The 19,139-nt window shown below is 41.6% G+C and overlaps 1 protein-coding gene across 3 annotated transcripts in view; it reads right to left on the bottom strand.

Moving 5' to 3' along the window:
* The window catches only part of LOC101171750 (paxillin), a 46,132-nt gene that overhangs the window by 10,048 nt on the left and 16,945 nt on the right, over positions 1-19,139 (bottom strand). For all 3 annotated transcript variants that reach the window (XM_020706164.2, XM_020706166.2, XM_020706165.2), the window contains exons 2-4: positions 6,107-6,315; positions 4,900-4,985; positions 4,666-4,805 (exon numbers count right to left, since the gene is read on the bottom strand). In XM_020706164.2, the coding sequence (XP_020561823.1) occupies positions 4,666-4,805; positions 4,900-4,985; positions 6,107-6,315 (435 nt within the window). The remainder of the gene's footprint in view (positions 1-4,665; positions 4,806-4,899; positions 4,986-6,106; positions 6,316-19,139) is intronic.

Here is a 19,139-nt window from a genome sequence, read left to right as displayed (position 1 = left end):
CAGATAGGACCAAAACGGAACTCTGGTATAAACACCACCTGCCATGTTCAGAAAAGAAAGAATGCTGAGTTGCATCTAAAGAACAGCAAACCCACTGTGAAGCATGGGGTCATCATGTGAACATCATGGTCTGGGGTTGCTTTTCTGCAAAGGGACCAGGATGACATAAGAATGGACCAAAATAGCAGCTACAGTCCAAACTTGGTGAGGACCTTTGACCTCTGTCATTGACTACCAGAGTTACATTCCAAAGTTATTAGCAAATTAAATATTTTCTGCACCATCCCATAAATAAGGGACTGTATGGTAGTACAGGCTCTTGCCTCACAGCGGGAAGGTCCGGGTTTAAATCCTAGCTGGGACACTTCTGTAGGAGTTTGTATGTTTTCCCTGTTCACGTGTGGGCTTTCTCCAAGCACTCCAGTTGCCCTTTACAGTCCAAAAACATGCTTCATAGGTTAATTGGTCACTCTCAAGTGTCCCTAGATATGCATGTGTGAGTGTGTGTGGAAGTGATTATGTGCCCTGCGACTGACAACCTGTCCAGGGTGTAACCCGCCTTTGTCCATCTGTAGCCGGGACAGGCTCCAGCAACCCCTGACCCCGAAAAGGATATAGCGGGTTTAGAAAATGAATAGATGGATATATAAATACATTCTTTAAAAACATACATTATCCTGGATTTTGTTTTACATTCTGTCTGTCACAGTTAAAGGGTATCTATGATAAACATTAAAGACCAAATTCATCTTTTTCAGTGAGACTATGGAAGCATTCTGTTGCATAATTAAAAAATAAAAGTAAATACCAGAAATGCTTTTTCATTTTCAAAATAAAGCTGCGTTTGTTGACTAAAAATTAAAATAAAAAAATCAATCTTCCAAACCGCATTTTCCTTTTTCAAAATCGCTCATTCTGCCACTTACTTAAAATAATAAAGAAAATGGTATTTCACATTTCATTTTCACAAAGTACTCTAGTAAATGTGTACCAAATTTCAATTAGAAACATCTAATTTGATGATTAAAATGGATTAACAGAAATGCTTTCAATTTAACTGCATCAATAGACTCAAAAGAAATTAAAAATCAATCCTCCAAAATGCTTTTTTATTTTCTACTTCAACACACTTTAGCACGGTTAACCGCGACACCGTGATTATTGCTGCTTCATCACCGCGGTGTTCAAAAATCCTACATCGTCACAGCTCTAAGCCGCACTGCTCCAAGTGGGATGAGCCGACACACCTCAAAACTATGTCCACCTGTTAAAATCCATTGAAGTTTACTCAGACAAAAAAACACAACTTTCTATGCGGGGGTGTGGTCGTGACAGTGTGGCAAAGTTGGGCGTCTCGCCGTTCACAAAAAAGTTGCTCTCACGTGCAAGTTCCTTGTCAGATCTCACTGAAATTAAATCGATTTGCCCCACCTAATTATTGAAAAACACAGTTTTTGTCACATTTTGACCTGTCTTTTCCCAGTGCTTTGTCCGATGTGCATGAAATTAAAACTGGAGGTACTCAGAAGGGTCTTCTCTCATAATCGGAGGTTTCATGGGTGTACACCTGACCGTGCCTGCGTAAGCCACAGCCAAACAGGAAGTGGTTGATTTCGCTGCACTCATAATAAAAATTCAAAAAAAATCTGCCTTTGTATCAGGAAGCTAGGATTTCAGAATTCAATGCCATTTACAAATCTCCACCTTTGATACGCAGCTCTATACTTGATCTTGCTGAAAGTGATTTCTGAAATTTCGGACTTGAACAAATAATTTTTATCATAACTTCTCTTTAAGCTATCAACACCAAACTGCCCAGAAATATACGTTTTTATTTGCTACTGCTTCCTAAATATTTTCTGAATTTAAAAAGTTACAGATGAATTTTGAGACATTTTTCCATCCAAAAATGTCCAAAAAAGTTTCTTTAAGGCAAAACTACAAACACCTATTTTTTTCTTTATTTAGCATTCAGATATACATACAAAACCTACAAAGAGGAAGGTATCTGTGTCCTACTGCCTTCCATATTTTTTCTGAATTTTAGGTGGAACAGATGAATTTTAAGACATTTTTTTCATCGCAAAATCTGTGCTTTTTCTGTCTGGACTCCAAACAAATATTTTTTTTCATAACTTATCTTTCAGTTATCATAATCAAACTTCATAAACATATAGCTGTACGTGTCCGAATGATCCCTGATTATTTTCAGAATTTTAGAAATGAACTGGTGAATTTTAAGAATTATTCTTCATTACATTAGTTTTCAACAGCTTTTTTCTACTCTAATTTGCAGCTACAACCCTTTCTCCCCAGAGTATCAGACGTTAGCCCCCCTACCCCCGCCTGCACCTCTGGTGTCAGGTTATTTAGCAGGACAATGCTTCCCTCTGCAGGCAATCCTCTGACTCCCTGGAAAGTTTATTTTGTCTATGCCTCTGCCAGTTTTAGTCTTGATAGTTATTTTGTTTTAATTGATGTGTTTTTACTCAGGTGCATCAGAGGCACCATTGCTGCTTCGTATGATTTTCGTTGATTTCATTGCTTAGCAGTCGCGGCCAGCTCAGATCATCTTCCAAAAGTCTTGGCCTTACTGTACGTGCAGATGCCCTCAAACTTGCCTTTTGCTATCCTGAGCAGCTCTGCACTGGTGGCACTTCGATCCAGCTGCTGAATCCCCATTAAGAGGTAATTCTGGCGCTTGCTGGACTCTCTTGGATTCAATGAGGATGTCTTAACAAGAATTGAACCTCTATCCTTGAAGTCCTTTTTTCTTTTTTTTAACTTGTCCTGTCCAACAGCTGGGCAGACAGTTGAGAGCTGAAGGCCTCTCGTGTTGGACATATTTTAATTTAACAACAGGGGTTATGGATCTTCTGACATACCAGAGGTATGTCTGAATAAAGCCCTTTTGTAATCGAGGCCAAACTTTATTCATTTTACTCATATTTGAAAATCTTTTATGTTGGACCGGACGGAAAAAGAAAGGAGGAAAGAAGAGAGAGAAGAGATGTTAGAGAGGGGAGGATAGGAGGGTGATTATAGAGGGGGCCCACGGTTGGTCCAGGAGAGAGCAAGGCAGGAGCCAGCCTGGAAGGGGTCCACAGGAAGTGTTGTAAACATGGCCAGACAAAGGCAGTTGTGTTGGAGTGTATAATTTGAGGGGTAAAGGGAGTGTGTACTAAAGGGGTGCAGTTAAAATTTGCGGGTTGGGCACTGAGAGGACATCTCCTGATTACTCACAGTGATGTCCAATCACCCTCCCCACCAAGGGCCCCTAAATGACTAAGGTGCAGTTAAAATTGGCAGGTAGGGCATCTCCTGCTTGCTGGCAGTGATGTCCAAGAACCCCCCCTACCAAGAGTCCTACATGTCTAAAGTGCAATTAAAACCGGGGGGGGGGGGGGGGGGGGGGGGTATTCCATACGGCAACCATGGGAGGGGGAACACTGCCAAGTAGCTCCTCCCCCCAAGGTGCATCGCAGGCTGACCCCCTCCCCTTGCCCCCATCGCCCTAATAAGAGATTATATGAGGAAGGGGATAAGTCGGGGACAGCTGGTAGACTGTCCCCCGGTGGTCAAACAGGCGTCCCCCAGCCCCCCTCGGCATAGGGCTCCTCAGCTAAATGCTACTTATAGCTTTAATTCATGTTGTAATTCAACATTTTGAAATAAGTAGTGAGTAAATATAACTAACTTATTTTTTAAAGTGTTCCCAACACTGATTAGTAGATTAAATGTCTGCATCAATTAGTTATCTCAGCACTTTCTTCTAATGCAGTGTTTTTCAACCTTTTTTTAGCCACGGCACACTTTAACCTTGACAAAAATCCCGCGGCACATCAGCATCCAAAAAAAAAGGAGAAACTCATAGTCTGTATTGATCTACAGTCCCTCCACAATCTCACATGCATTTTTGTGATAATTGTGGCAGAAAAAGCTGGAAGCTGCAGTTGTTTTTTCTAAAAGATGTAAGAAAAGTTAAAAGTTTTAAGACGTTAAGAGGAGAGACTCATTGTGCGGTAAGACGCTGTCACTTTAACCCAATGCATCATGGGAGATGTAGTGCAAAAGTCCGCCGACCGCAGACAGACAAGCGTCTCTGAGCTTCATTGTTTTGATCACTCGTTCCACGGTCTGACACCGGATTCTGTGGAAAGCCACACCGCTAAAGACAAGCTTTAGCTGGTATTTTTGTTAGAACTGAGCGACATTTTTAGCTAAATCGAAACAAGGAAGTGTAGACTTTAACCACTTCTGATTGGTCAGACTGATGACATGTGATTAAGACTCCAAGAATGATTGGTGGAGACAGTTAAAGGGGCGGGACTTTTCCTAAAACAAAGCTTAAGCTGCGGCTAAATCGCGGTACCGTCATTCTTATCAAAATGTCTTTGATAAAATCAAATAAACACAAAGAAAAAAGTATTTTATGATCTTTCATATTCCTAATTTCTCAGTGTTTTATCAGGGCCTGTTTGGATGAACAAAGAGCTGATATCCTGGAAATGGTAAATGTTTTTAGATCAGTTAATGGGGGCAATTTCCCACGGCACACTTGACCATCTCCCACGGCACACTAGTGTGCCGCGGCACACTGGTTGAAAAACACTGTTCTAACTAGAGACACATACCAGAGAAACACGAGGAGTCTTCAAGTCTTACCTGTAGTGGGGAAGGAAGGGGAGCTTTTTTGGACTGCATTAAGTTCCAGTAAAAGTCTGTCGAGCTCTGACAGGTTACTGCCGAGGCCAGATGTCATGGCTACAGAAGATGAGTCGGAAGTCTTGTGTTTGTTTGGAAAACTGTGAAGAACAGAATGACCAAAGGATTAAAAAAACAAAACACATGAGATTGAATTCTCAGGTTGTTACAACATCTCCTGGGCAGGAAGAATACCTGTAAACGTGGTCCTCTTCAGCGTGAGACAGGGGGGAACTGCTGCTGTCCCTAGACCACAAGCTCTTCTGGGCTGAACCTACAGACTGCAGAAAGAGCATCAATCATTTACCAGGCTTGATTTTTTTTATTTCAAAATAAAAGAAAAACTGACAATTAATCTGTAGATCAAACAAAAATTCTCTAAATTTACAGAATCTCAAGTGAAAGATAAAATCTAAACTAAAATTGAAAAGAATTTGGGAGAAGATCTTGTAAAACTTTAATTCTCATGGGGGGAGGAAGGGCATGTCCAAAGTTAGGGAAATTTTTCAACAACTTGAAGACATTTTAAGACATTTGAAGACAACAAATTGAAGACATTTTATCTGATATTAAGAGATAGTTGGAGGCAAAAGGAGAACAGTTCGAGTTTTTTCAGTAGCGTTCGATGCAAAACCGACTCATCCAACTCATTTTGTTTTATAGCAGTGAACAATTTCTCTGTGAGCGCCCTGATGACGCTCCTGCAGATGAAGCTCAGTGAGTGTCGCAGTCGACACCAACAGCTCCCTCTTGCCAACTTTTACTGCTAGCTGGATAAAGGCAGCTTTCAACAAATGTGAACATTTGCTAAGAAAATGCTGAGATTGTTTGGCTCCACAAACTTGTGAGAGAAGACATGTTCTGTTATGAACCTTAACAAGAACCGTGTGAGAACTAGAGTAAAGGACTCCCACTTGTGGGACATCTTGCGCATCAAAACCATAGTCTTTGAGCCAGATCTGACTTGTCTCCTGTGGTGAATCAATTCTAAAGTCAGTGGGTCATTTTGTGTGTGTTGACACTACAGGGATTTGTACCGAAAAAGATAACTGTTAAGTTTTCCTGTTCAAACTGTTTAAATGTAAAAGTTAATCTAACATTTCATGAACCTAGATTTAACGTTTTCTTTTTCAGACAAACTTTTTACTTAATTTCATTTCTACTCTTCAAATGTGGAATGTTGGTCAAAATGTATTTAGATGTGTTGACAGTCTATGTGAGGAAATAAAAATACCACTGCAAAAAACATGTTCATTAAACTGTTGATTCGCATTTTATCTTATTAAAATAATTCAAAAACGCAGATGGAATGGTTGGCCCTCACACAGTTTCACCTCACCTAACAAAAAAATAAATGTAAAAGGAGGTGCCCTCGTATAAAGCCAGTCCCTCTGAGACCTACTAGCTGACATGAGAGGTGGGAGTTTGGACGATCAGTCAGGGTCCCGTTCAGAGCCTCAGCTGAGGGTGGGGGAGGAAGAGGTGGTGGTGTTGACACATCTTGGAAGGACTGTCCTCCGGTGGGGATGGAATACGGAGTTTCATCAGGTAGAAAGACTGGACGCTTTGAGATGTGGGATGTTGTTGATTCTAAGTCTGCAAGCAAAGCATCTGAAAGACATGAAACAAAGTAAAGGCAAAGCCAATTATGACTAAAATACCAGTATTGATTCCCACCTACTTTAGAAAAACATGTCTTTTTTTTTGCAAAATTTATTTTAGACTTCTTTAAACAAATATGTCAAAGGAAAAATAATAAACATCCAGAAGAGTTACAGTTTTAACTGTTTATTGACTGTGATTTCAGGTATTTTGATAGAATCAGGAAAGGCAAAGATGACAATCTTGGAAACAATAAAATAAAAAGAAATCTGCATATTTCTCTTAAAATTATTTTGGAGTTATCTTATTTTACAGTCCAATAGTGGACATACCAGAAAGTTCCTCTCCCTAATGTCACGTGTGAAAAAAGCTCAGAAAACCATCAAAAACTCTTAAACGTCCTTTTATAGTTCGGAGTGATTTCCATGGATAAAATTTGTCTCTGTAAAAGGGACGTGGGAGTACAGATTAAGCTTCAAAATCGAGGAGGCAGATGACAGTGTCCATGGGTCAAATGAGATGCCATGTGTCTGACAACTTTAGAAAAACAGGATGATGTGATGTGGCAGGGATTCCAATCTGCAGAGCAGCCAAAAAGCCAAAAACCAAGATGCAGTGAAGTCAAGGCTTCAATTCAACTCAATTCAATTTTTTAAAATATAGCCCAATATTTACAACAATAGTCATCTCAATGGGCTTCATACCGGTAATTGCGTAATAAACAAGAATCATAAAGAACATGAAGTCATAGAATTCAACGAGTATTTGCTAATCTAAACTAAACAGACTAAACTAAACTGGGCATCCTTGCCCTTAGACCCTCCTTCACGGTAAGGAAAAACTCAAAATTAAAAAATACACAAATAAATAAAAACAGATTCTGCAAAAATATGCGCCCACATGAAGGAGGGATCCTCCCCAGGACGGATAGGCGATGTACCAGAGCTCTTCGAGTAGAATTAGCTTATCTAACTCTACAACTACATGTTTGAATAGTCCAGCAGATGGGCTTCATCCAGATGAGAGGAAGGATGGCTGAGGGCGAAAGAAGAGCCAGAGGTAGGGTCCACAACCAGGTGTAGGAGCAGGAGCAGAGACGAGGGACATGGTCGTGTGCTGGAGCACAATGTATGAATCGCACTGCACGATGCAGAGGCATGGAGAACTGAATGATAAATAAATCAAGAATGAGCAGCATGTTATGTCAACAAAAATCACATTTGTTATCTTGACTTAAAATTTTAAGACAGCTCTTAAAATGTGTTGAAATTTCATGTGTTCTTTTACAGTGTACCATTGGGGTAATAAATGATAATGGAGTTGACAAGCAGAGAACAAATCTGAATCCAGGCCAGTACGGAGGGGGCTAAGTTACCCTGTTGAAACTATTCCGCAACACAAGAACAAAATAGACTTTTACGTCATACATCCCATCTATCAACAGCCTGTCCAGAATAGAAGGTAATCATTGGTGGTATGCTGTCATAGTGCAGATACTAGGATCTGCTACAGTTTTTTTTAAAACCCCTATACATTATAGATCGAACTACCATAAAAACTAACTGCAGTTGCTGTTGAAAAAGAGAAACACTTTTAATGGGTAATCTCTTAAATGTAACATGAATAAATGCTCTAACATGTTTTCTTTTCTCAGTTATTCGGTTTAGGTACAATAATGTTGTTCATAGCTGTAGGTATTCATCACACTGATCACTTTCAAAACATGTCCACCAGGGAAATGAACCTTGCATCCCCAGTAAACAATTTTCCCTTCACCTTTGTAAAACATTATTCTCTAACAAAAGCTAACCCATCATTACAATCAATGGAGGTGTTGCTGAAGCACATAAACGTGCATCAGTCATTACGTACAATGATTTCCATACTCACATATTCGGCTTGTCTGTGGATGCCCGAATGTGTGGAGGCATGGTTTTGTTTTAAACAGACACAGATAGCATTCACATCAAGAAGTGATAACATGTGGCCTGAACACTAAAAGGAATGGGGGAGTGGTTAAAAAGACCCAGGAGGAACATCCTTTTAGTGTCCTTCCAGCATAAAATTAAGAAGGAAAAAAAAAATATCTTGTTCAAAATGTATGCCTAAACGCAACCAAAAAGTTAGAATATTAAGAATATTATATTCTTAGTTGTAAAATTCAAAGTAATTAATCTTGTATAAGATTCAGTTAGTGTAGGAGTATTGTGTAAACTATAATCTCTTTCAACTCTTCATCTTTGGACCAATGTAGGGTCCTGTCCAGAAGCCAAATGTTCAAGTTTGCTTTAAACCACATGGTAGCACCAACCTATTTAAAGCACTAAGCTCAGAGAGTACCCACGTCTGTGCAAATGTGCTGAAATATCAGGACCGGCTCAAAATAATCTGCACCTGGCGCTGAGTCGCTAAACAAGGCATTACCCAAGTTGAGCTTGTCCCCTCATAAAACAAAAACTTGAGATAGAGAAATACCACAAATGGCTCTAGAACCAAAGTGATTTTAAAAAGTGCATTGAACTAGCTAAGCCAAAAATTATTAAACTTTTAAGGAATTCAAATGTATTCCCAGAAAGTATGTTTTGGCATAGAAAACGGAGACATTGATGGGGCCCTTCATGTGAAGCCTTTCCATCGAATAATCAAACACAAGTTTAATTCAGGCAAAAGGGTGTAAACTCCAAATACCTTTACCTAAAACTGTCTTAGTAAAAGTCACAATTAAAGCAACAGGTTTGCGTTCTTTATATAAAACTAATAAAAGGCTATAAAAAAATATTCTGAACAGAGGATGGTCTTTTCAAATCAGTCTGACCTGTGACATGATGAACACTGAGCCAGAGGGTATTTTTTCTCTTCGCACACTTTTCTGCAACCATAAACAGGACACTAGACTAAATTTTTGCTCTGGTCGCACCGGTGTGCCTTACTTTTTTTCCTAGGTGCACCAGGACGAAGGTTTGGTGCACCACCTTCTTAACCAAACTGCATTTAACTCAGCAGTTTTACATGGCCACATTTTTATTCATTTATTCATTTTCTATTACATTTTGTCCCTTTCAAGGTCACGGGGCTGCCGGAGCCTATCCCGGCCACTTGTGGGCAAAGGCAGTGGATGTCCTGGACAGGTCGCCAGTCTGTCGCAGGGTAGAATGTCCACATTCACACACCCATTCACTCTCACACTCACACCTATGGACAATTTAGAGTTGCCAATTAACCTATGAAGCATGATTTTGGACAGTGGAAGGAAGCCGGAGATCCCGGAGAGAACCCATGCATGCACAGGGAGAACATGCAAACTCCACACAGAAAGGTCCCCATTGATGTTATGTTTTTCATGTCCCCCAGCTGGGACTCGAACTGGGGGCCTTTTTGCTGTGAGGCAAGATCGCTAACCACTGTGCCACAGTGCAGCCCACACATTCCTTTTTAATTGGTGTCAATTAAGGACTTGAAAATGATTAACATACAAACTGGTATTTGAAACACAATTCTACAATAATGATTAATTTACATGAAAAAGTTGGTGTTTAAAGACCCACTTCTATGAAAAATGTGTTTTTGCTGTTTGAACATGTTCTTGTAGCATTTGTCTTGTGATAGAGGGCATATATAAAATAATTTAAGATTAAAACAGCATTTTTGAGCATCCCTTTATTCAGAGCAAATAAAAATGCTCCGTTTGAAAAGCTCAAATTTGTGAAACCAAGTGAAATGTGTGGACTAAAGTCTTGCTGCTTCGCTCCGTTCTGATGCATCCATTTATAGATAAATAGTAGGGGTGTAACGATACGCTAAAATCTCATTTCGGTTTGATTCAGAGTTTCATAGGGCTCGGTTCGATACGTTTCGGTTCGGTACGGCTGCCTAATAAAATACAAATCTGCCTGATATATGAACTGCTATTTTATAAAATATTATCTTATTGTTATTTATTGTGTGTGTTTTACTGTCGGACACCTGAATTTCTCCCTTGGGAGATTAATAAAGCTTTAATCTATCTATTTTCTGTATTTTTTCTGTACAAAAAGCCAGAAAATAATTACTTACAAAATGCATTTATTGGTTTTATACAACAATAAATAAAGTTGACCTCTCTAGGTGATCTGCTTAATAAAATAAAAACTCTTAGCTGCCAGGAACTACAAACTTTGACTCATTAACACTGGCCTGAAAATTTACTTGCACATTTATTTTCTTGTATACCCGATTGTTACGGTCGGGTCATGCCGTTTTAAGAGCATTAACAGATCTATTCTGTGGCATACACTATCTTTGTGTAACGATGTCAACACAACAGCACAGGAGCACAGGAGAGCGTAAGCTAAGCATTAGCCATGCTGATCCTGTGGACATGCGCACTGTCACCTCCGTCACCTAATAGCTGTTGAAGCTGAACTGCAATGACGTTTCTGACCGTGGAAGGCGGATCTTCCATCGGGGTTTGCATACCCGTTTGGACTTATTGCCGTTCTCCATAACTTAGCTACACAAACTGAACGCGCGCTCACACACAGTCTTAAGGCCCGTACACACCAGGACGAATATTCGCCAGCTTTTTTCGCCACGTTTTTTGTGTTCACACCCAGGCGATTTTCGCTGACGATGAGCCGAGCGAACATGCAATTTCATTCCCTGACATTAGATGGCGCTTAATGTAAAACAGAAATACCCCCTGCAAACAAGGTGGCGCTGCGCAACTTTACGCTTCTTAAAGTCGCTTTTCACTCAGAAGAAGAGAGCAAGTATTTACGCGCTTGTCAGAATCAAACAAAGAAAACATGAATATTTCAAGCACCAGTAGCTCCAGCTCCAGTTCCAGCGATGACGAAATTGTTCTGTTGAATGATGAAAGACACCGGAAAAGACGCAGATTTTGAGTACATCCCATAGTCACGAGATGAGAAGAACATGGGGAGTTTTATCGACTGGTACAAGAGCTGAAAATGTATCATTAGCGTTTTCGGGGATATTTTAGAATGTCCGTCAGTGAGTGTATCTTCTTCGTCTTATTTCTTAGCGGCAGTGTAGACGCTACTTGGCGTATATCTTCTTCGCCGTGACGTATGTGTGCTCAGCAAGACAGTTTTGTGTTTGAGCGCCCCCAAGTTGTGTTTTACTGTAACTTCAGAAGCTCCAGACACGTGTGCAGAAGCGCCATTCTCATTGGTCGTATAGTTTTTGACGCGGTACATCAAACCAAAAAAAAAGGAACCCGAGGCGTTTTTTAAAAAAATTACGCTTTTACGCGTGGCGTTTTTCGCGTCGGTGTGCACACTCACATTGGTGTCCTTTGTTTAGTCACGAGGCGTTAAACGTCGGCGAATATCGCGCGCAAAATTAGTCCCGGTGTGTACGGGCCTTTACGCTGCGCGCGACATGCTCTGCCGCCCCCCCTCCCCCGCCCCCCTTCCTACAGGCACGCAAGTGCAGAAACCAGTGAGAGTCTGGGCGGAATACCGCGAGTAACGTTAGTTCCGCCTCAACGCAAAGTTAATACATTTACGGGGGGGAAAATAAACAAACGAAACGGTACGAACGTGAACCGAACCTAAAGTGTACCGTTACACCCCTAATAAATAGAATAATTTCCATCTTTGTTTTCCTTGTCTGAGCTAATATCTGGCTCAAAACTGTAAGTCTGGAAGACTCCAATATCGCTTGCCGATTTTGTTTCACTAGTAATGTTATGTTGTGGTTGTGAGGGGTTGTAACTAGTGGTAGAGAATGTAAACAAGGATTTTATTGCAATCTTTGTTACTTCGACACCAACAGTCCCGCCCACAACTCAGAGATGGATTTCTAATGAACCCCTGCCGCTTTGCAATAATAAGGTCTTAGAAAATAAAACAGATTTTTTTATTTCTCGCTTGCAGAGGTCTGATTTCATGCTTCCTTGAGATGCGCGTTGTCATTTTGCTCTTGTTAGCCTTTTTTTCATCTTCTTTTCACTTTCTTCTGGTGTTCTATTTTTCTTGTCATAAAATTTCATCCCGTTTCTCTGATGTATGTTTTATTGCAGATAAGACATGGTACTTTGTAGATAATGTTGCATTTATTATTTTTGCTCGATCTGGGCTTTCGGGTGTACCAGGAGTTGTCTACATTTTTTGTGTGGTTTGACCGGGGTACTAATGTGGATATTTTTTCATGGCCCTTTGGATGCGTTCTGCTATTCCTCTAATGTATGGCAATATGACTATTCCTTTTCTGTCTGTCTTTTTTTCTTCTTCTTGTTTCTTTGTATTTTCTCTGCTTTACCCGTTTTTGTCCCTTTTTTAGTGCCGATGAGTTTGATTGACAGATTCACTAGCCAATGGTGACATTAGTTGACCTGCTCCGTCAGATGAGTCTCAATATTCACCGTAGAAAAATCTCTCACACACACGGGGAGATTCACAAACGAGAACGGGATTTTGAATGCAAATTCTGCAATTCGAATGATCTGTGAGTTCACATCACATGTGTACCTAAAAATCATGTTTGTGAAGCACTTACTGTGCATTTCTGATACATTTATTGTGAATTTCTAAAATGTTTTTGTGAAAAACAGTGTGCACATTTGTGAGAAACACTTATTGTGCATTTGTAAAACATTTAGTGTGCATGTGTGAAACACAATCTGTGTGTTTGTGAAACACAGGGTGTGTATTTCCGAATTTATTTTTCACGTTTGCATAAAATGACATTTGTGAATCGGAGCGTGTGCATTTGTAAAACAGATTGTGTGCATTTCTGATTATTGAGACTGAATTAACTCCATACTCATCAGGCTCATCTAGCCCAGCCATCTTGTCCTGTGAAGTAGGCTGCCTTTCGTCATGCGTGCAGCAACACCCAACGCAAACTCAGAGAAATCAAGAACGAGTGGTGGACCATCCTTGCAGAAAGAACTCAGCACTGTGCAGACACTGGCGACTCCAGGGGGTTCTACGAAGCCCTTAAGGCAGTGTACGGGCCCACGCACCAAATCCAGAGTCCCTTGCGCAGCTCAGACGAACGGAAGCTTCTAGCAGACAAGACTTCCATCTTGGACCGCTGGACTGAACAGCGTCCAGCGGTCTGATTGTGTGGTCGGCGTGTCAGCAATTCTCCGTATTCCCCAGCAACCACTTAAGGAGGAACTGGATGAGGCGCCTTCTATGGAAGAGACCTTAAAAGCCATTAAGCAACTGAAAAGTGGCAAGGCAGCAGGAGTTGACGGCATACCACCAGAGTTATGGAAGCATGGTGGCCCAGCGCTACACTCCAAACTCCATGAACTGTTTATCTGCTGCTGGGAGCAGGGAAAATTACCGCAAGATCTCCGTGATGCAGTCATCATCCCCCTCTACAAGAACAAGGGAGTAAATTCTGATTGCTCAAACTACAGAGGGATTACTCTACTCTCCATCGCAGGGAAAATCCTCGCAAGAATCCTACTCAACAGACTTGTGCCCACCATTGCCAAAGACCATCTTCCAGAATCCCAATGTGGCTTCAGAAGCAACAGGAGCACAACTGACATGGTGTTTGTCCTCCGACAGCTTCAAGAAAAGTGTCGTGAGCAGAACAAGGCACTCTATGTAACCTTTGTCGACCTGACCAATGCGTTTGACACTGTGAGCCGAAAAGGCCTGTGGCAGATCATGGAACGTCTCGGCTGCCCACCCAAATTCCTCAACATGGTTGTTCAGCTGCACGAAGACCAGAACGCTCAGATCAGGCTCAATAGCGACCTTTCAGACACTTTCCCCATCATCAACGGCGTAAAACAGGGCTGTGTCTTGGCACCCACTCTTTTTACGATCTTCTTCAGCATGATGCTGAAGCAAGCCACTGATGGCCCTGATGACGAGGATGCCGTGTACATTCGCTACCGCCTCGATGGCAGCTTGTTCAACCTGAGACGACTGAAGGCTCACACCAAGACCTGTGAGCAAATGATCAGTGACCTCCTCTTTGCAGATGACGCAGCACTCCTAGCTCACACTCAGAGAGCACTTCAGCGATTAACTTCCTGCTTCGCAGATGCTGCCAAGCTGTTCGGACTTGAAGTTAGTCTGAAGAAGACAGAGGTCCTCCACCAGCCAGTACCTCGGGAAGTGTACCAGCCTCCCCATGTCTATATCGGAGAGACAGAACTGAAAGCTGTCCAGCAGTTTACCTACTTGGGGTGCACAATTACCTCAGATGCCAGGATTGACAAAGAGTTAGACAACAGGCTCGCCAAGGCGAATAGTGCCTTTGGCAGACTCCACAGTCGGGTGTGGAACAACAAGCACCTGAAGAAACCCACCAAGATCAGTGTTTACGGGGCAGTTGTGGTGACCACCCTTCTTTCCGGCTCTGAGTCTTGGGTCACCTACCAGCACCACCTGCGAGTCCTCGAACGTTTCCACCAGCGCTGTCTACGCACCATTCTTGGCATCCATTGGAGCGACTTTGTCACCAATGTCGAAGTCCTTGAGAGGGCACACATCCAAAGCATAGAGGCCATGCTTCTTAAGTCACAACTGCGGTGGGCTGGACATGTACACAGGATGGAGGACCACCGACTGCCAAAGATCACTCTGTATGGCGAACTTGCATCAGGCCAGCGAAATAGAGGGGCACCAAAAAAGAGATACAAAGACTCTCTTAAGAAATCCCTTGGTGCTTGCAACATCGACCATCGTCAGTGGTCTACTCTGGCAAAAGATCGTGACACCTGGCGCCAGTACATCAAAGACGCTGTCTCCTCTTTTGAAGACAAGCGACGGACTAGTCTAAAAGACAAACGACAAAGGAGAATAGCCGGCCTCACGACTGTACTGAATCTAGAACAGACTTTCACCTGCAGCCTCTGCTGCAGGGTCTGCCTTTCCCATATTGGATTGCTCAGCCACGAGCGAGCTTGTAGAAGACGTGGACAGCCCTCTTCATAATCTTCGTTTTACGAAGCCTCGCCATGATTTGTATTGTAGTTTTTACTGGCATCCTAGTGAACAATGACACTATGGGAAATAAATATTTTATCATCCGCACTGAAGAAAACAGACATTGTATATGCATCATGGAGGCAATGGAGATCAGAAAGCGAGCCCAAAAAACTATGAACAGAGATGATGATGATGCTCTCACACTTGGTGCACACTTGGAGACTGGGAGATTACGGCATATGTGTGACGCAAATTTAATGTGAGTTCCCGCTCAAATGGCTGCACTGGAGGGCTGTCCGTGTCCCAGCCAACGCACAACTCCGAACAGTCTCAGAGAGGAGGAGGCAAAATGAGGAACTTAATGCGCTCTCTCATTTCCGATATCAAGCCTAATTATATTAACACACCCACAATCAGCCAAACAGCATGGACGTCACTTCTGCCCTCAAACCCCTCACTCATGGTGAAACAAAAAGAAACACCCATGCTCAGCCCTATTTTTGCCGCATCCCACAATCCCTTGCTGCCAATAGATCCAACGTGCACGTGACCGCCACTACAATATGACGCAGCTTTCAAGTTAAAAGCAATTGTTAAAAGCAGTGTGAAAAAAATCCACCATCAACAACGGGTTTGGACAGCGCAAGCTCAGGAGGGAATTTGCCTCAGGATGAGTATGACACTGACAGCAACAACAATTCCAATCAGACACTGAGGAGGAAGACTTCCATGGTTTCAGTGCACAGGAGGAAGATGAAGAAAGCTCTCAGTGACTTTTACGTTCATGTTTTTTTAAACCAGCCCTCTTAGTGCTGTGTTATGGTGAGTCACTGTCGTGAAAGAAAACTCCCAGCGCATGCGCTGCGTAGCTCGTGCTTCTGCGTGTGCTGCTCAGAGGCACGCGCGTGCCTATAAGTTACTCCTGGACACCACTGTGAACTCTGATCTAGGCTTTTTTTTTTTAGAAAGAAGAGCTCAGGTATATTATTAAAACTTTGAAAACTCTTTCTGTGTACCGTCTTTCTTGGTAAATATATCATGTGTTGAACCTTTCCTGCGATTACTTTCTTACTTTCTGACTGTGATCGGAAAATCCGCCGAAGGCGGATCTTCCTAAAGTTGTTCACTTCCCCGTTCGGACCCTCAGAGCCTCCAGAGTGGGTTAATGAAGAATCATTCATCGGTCTTCTGGGGAAACTTTCTTTAAAAACAGTTCTCTTTCACTCTGTATAACAGAGATAAACACACACCCCCAACACACTTTCACTGCTCTTGCTCTCACTCCCTCTCACGCTGCAAGTGCGCTCTCCCCTCCTTCCGCTCCCTCCTCCTCCTACTTACACACGCGCAGGTTTCAAAACATACACATCCTCAATCTACATCACATGTTTCAGTGTGGGCACATGCGGCTTATAGACAGGTGCGGCTTATGTATGTACGACATGGTTTATCCTTTAAAAATGTAATGAGTGCGGCTTGTAATCAGGTGCGCTCTATAGCCCGGAAATTACGGTATTTACGATGTCCACATAAAGAAATTAATAATAAATAATAATAAACAATCATACACGATTGGTTTTATATTACGTCCCTTTCTGTTAGAAGCCGTGTTTCCACTTCGTTGTTGTGTTTCTGGATTTGGTCATTTGTGATGGGATTGCTTTATGCGAGTCGGTTTTTGGTAATTTGCACCCAGATTTGCTTTTGTGTTTCAGGACTCAGTAATTTGTTCCGTGATTTCGTAATTAGTTCCATGATTTGCTGTTGCGTTGTGTTTAGTATTTGTTCATTTGAACTGGGATTTGTTGTTGTTGTATCTTAAATGTTGAAAAAAAATTGTGGTAGACAAAAGAATGTAAACATTGGAGCTGATGCTCCGATATTAAAGGATTTTAACAGACTTATTTTATTCGCTCTAACTGCCGCAAGAACCAGGCTTGTGTGCACAGGGACCCTAACTGAACGGCTCTAATGTGCATTCTCATAAACAAAAACAATCCCTTCTTTGAAGTGTGTTACACCTGCACACAAATATAAAGAAATTGATTTTTTTTTTACACTGATAACAACTGTCAAGCATTGCCACTGACTATGAGCACCACACGTTCAAACCACTGTATGAGGAAATCCAGCAATGACATTTTTATCATCACTAAAGCAGCACTGAAGCTTGTTGGCATGTGGAAAGCTGCTTTAAAGAAAGAAAAAAATATATTTTTTGGTTCCAGACTGCGGGTGGGAGTGACAAAGGACAAACTGCAGCTCTGCTCTAACAACTCAATGGTCCATTGTGCGTTCTGTGAATGAATCCAGCCAATATAACTTGATCTAATAATTCTGATGAATTCATTAAATACGTAAAACAAAACCTTGGTTTTCAGCCATTCTGTCAGAAGGTCCTGTGTAGACACAAATCTTCATTATGTTTAGCAAACAAGTCATGTGGACATATCCCACACATTCTTGTGGCAGTGGGTTCATGTCTGGTCTTGACTATTGAAGGCCATACACAACTCCCTGCCACAGTCCTGCAGTGTTTATCAGATGGGAATGAAGCTTCGTGGAGAATTCCATACATTCCATCATTCAAGCAAGCAACCATGTGAGAACAGAAGGGCTCAAACCCACAATAAAAGTTCAAATAGTGCATCTCTAAAATCAAAGACCCTTAGCATTAAACCAACATTAAGACAAAACTTTCACTTCCATAGAATTTTGATTGTGGGTATTACAAGAATGTGCTTAAATCCGAAACATTTGTAAACCAGAAAATGAAAGTAACACAGACAATTACAAGGCCCTTTTTAACTACAGCATGCTTCGAATTCCACAATAAGAGCCATTATTATTTCCCTTATTTGTAGCATGAAGAATCCTGTGAATTGGATAATGCCAGGGCTGTCTAACCTTTTCAATTAGCAGTTGGGCAGCAGGGGTGGGTCATAAGGGTCCACAGCTTACCTGTTAATAGCAGTGAGCTAAGGAGCACAACCAGTTGTCAACCAACAGTCTCAAAAAGGAACCCGGCCCCCTCACCAACCTAACGTGATATTTATATCGAACAAGACAGACCGGGCCAGGGGAAGGGGATGGAGGTTGAGATGCAAGTTAGAAAGACAGGGGGAATCCAATGCAAAACAGGATGGAAGCAAACAATCTGTACACATCCGTAATCCTACTTTGCTGATTTCACTGATCGCATGTTGTTTTTAAAATGCAACTCCTATGATAAATAAGGGAACACTGTAAATTAAAGCAACCTGCGTAACAAATTTTGTCCTGATTCAGAAATGGAAAAGAAATTAAGAGAATTAGCAGAAATTAGTCTAAATATGCTAAAAAGAGTAAAATATGTTTTATTCTCGCATCATTATAGTCCAGCTCTTTCTTTCACTTTTTTTTTAATAAAACTCCACAAAAAAGTTCAAATAATCCATCTATAGAGCTGGGGTCGGCAACCTTTACCACTCAAAGAGCCATTAGGATCTATTTCCCACAGAAATGAAAGCACAGGGAGCCTAGGGTGTTAGAAAAAATTGTTTTGTTCTACATAGCGTGATAGTTCATTTGGCGATACTTGTAATGATTCGAAATGCTGTCAGAATATTTATTTAATTATTTATTTTAATTATTTATGAGCGTGATGTTTCCTCTGATCTTTTGTCCATTTGTCACAAGTTTGAATAAACTTTTCTGTCTTTGTTGCAGGGTCTGGAATCATAAGTGGTTAGTCTAACCCCTTTCCCCGCCTCTCTACCTGTTCACATCCTCTGCAGCTCCAAGTTGTTTTGTCCCGCATGCAACCCCCCTCTTCCAGCGTGTCCTACACAGACAGCGTAACATACGGTCATCATAGCAGCAAGTTAACAGGATAGGAAGGGTGCACTAAGGCAAATGTAAATAATTTTTGTGCGGAAATGGGTGGTTTTA

This window comes from Oryzias latipes, chromosome 9 (assembly GCF_002234675.1).
Source record: "Oryzias latipes chromosome 9, ASM223467v1".
Taxonomy (NCBI): Eukaryota; Metazoa; Chordata; class Actinopteri; order Beloniformes; family Adrianichthyidae; genus Oryzias; species Oryzias latipes.
Note: the sequence above shows the minus strand (reverse complement) of the source record. Positions and strands in the feature narration are given on the sequence as shown.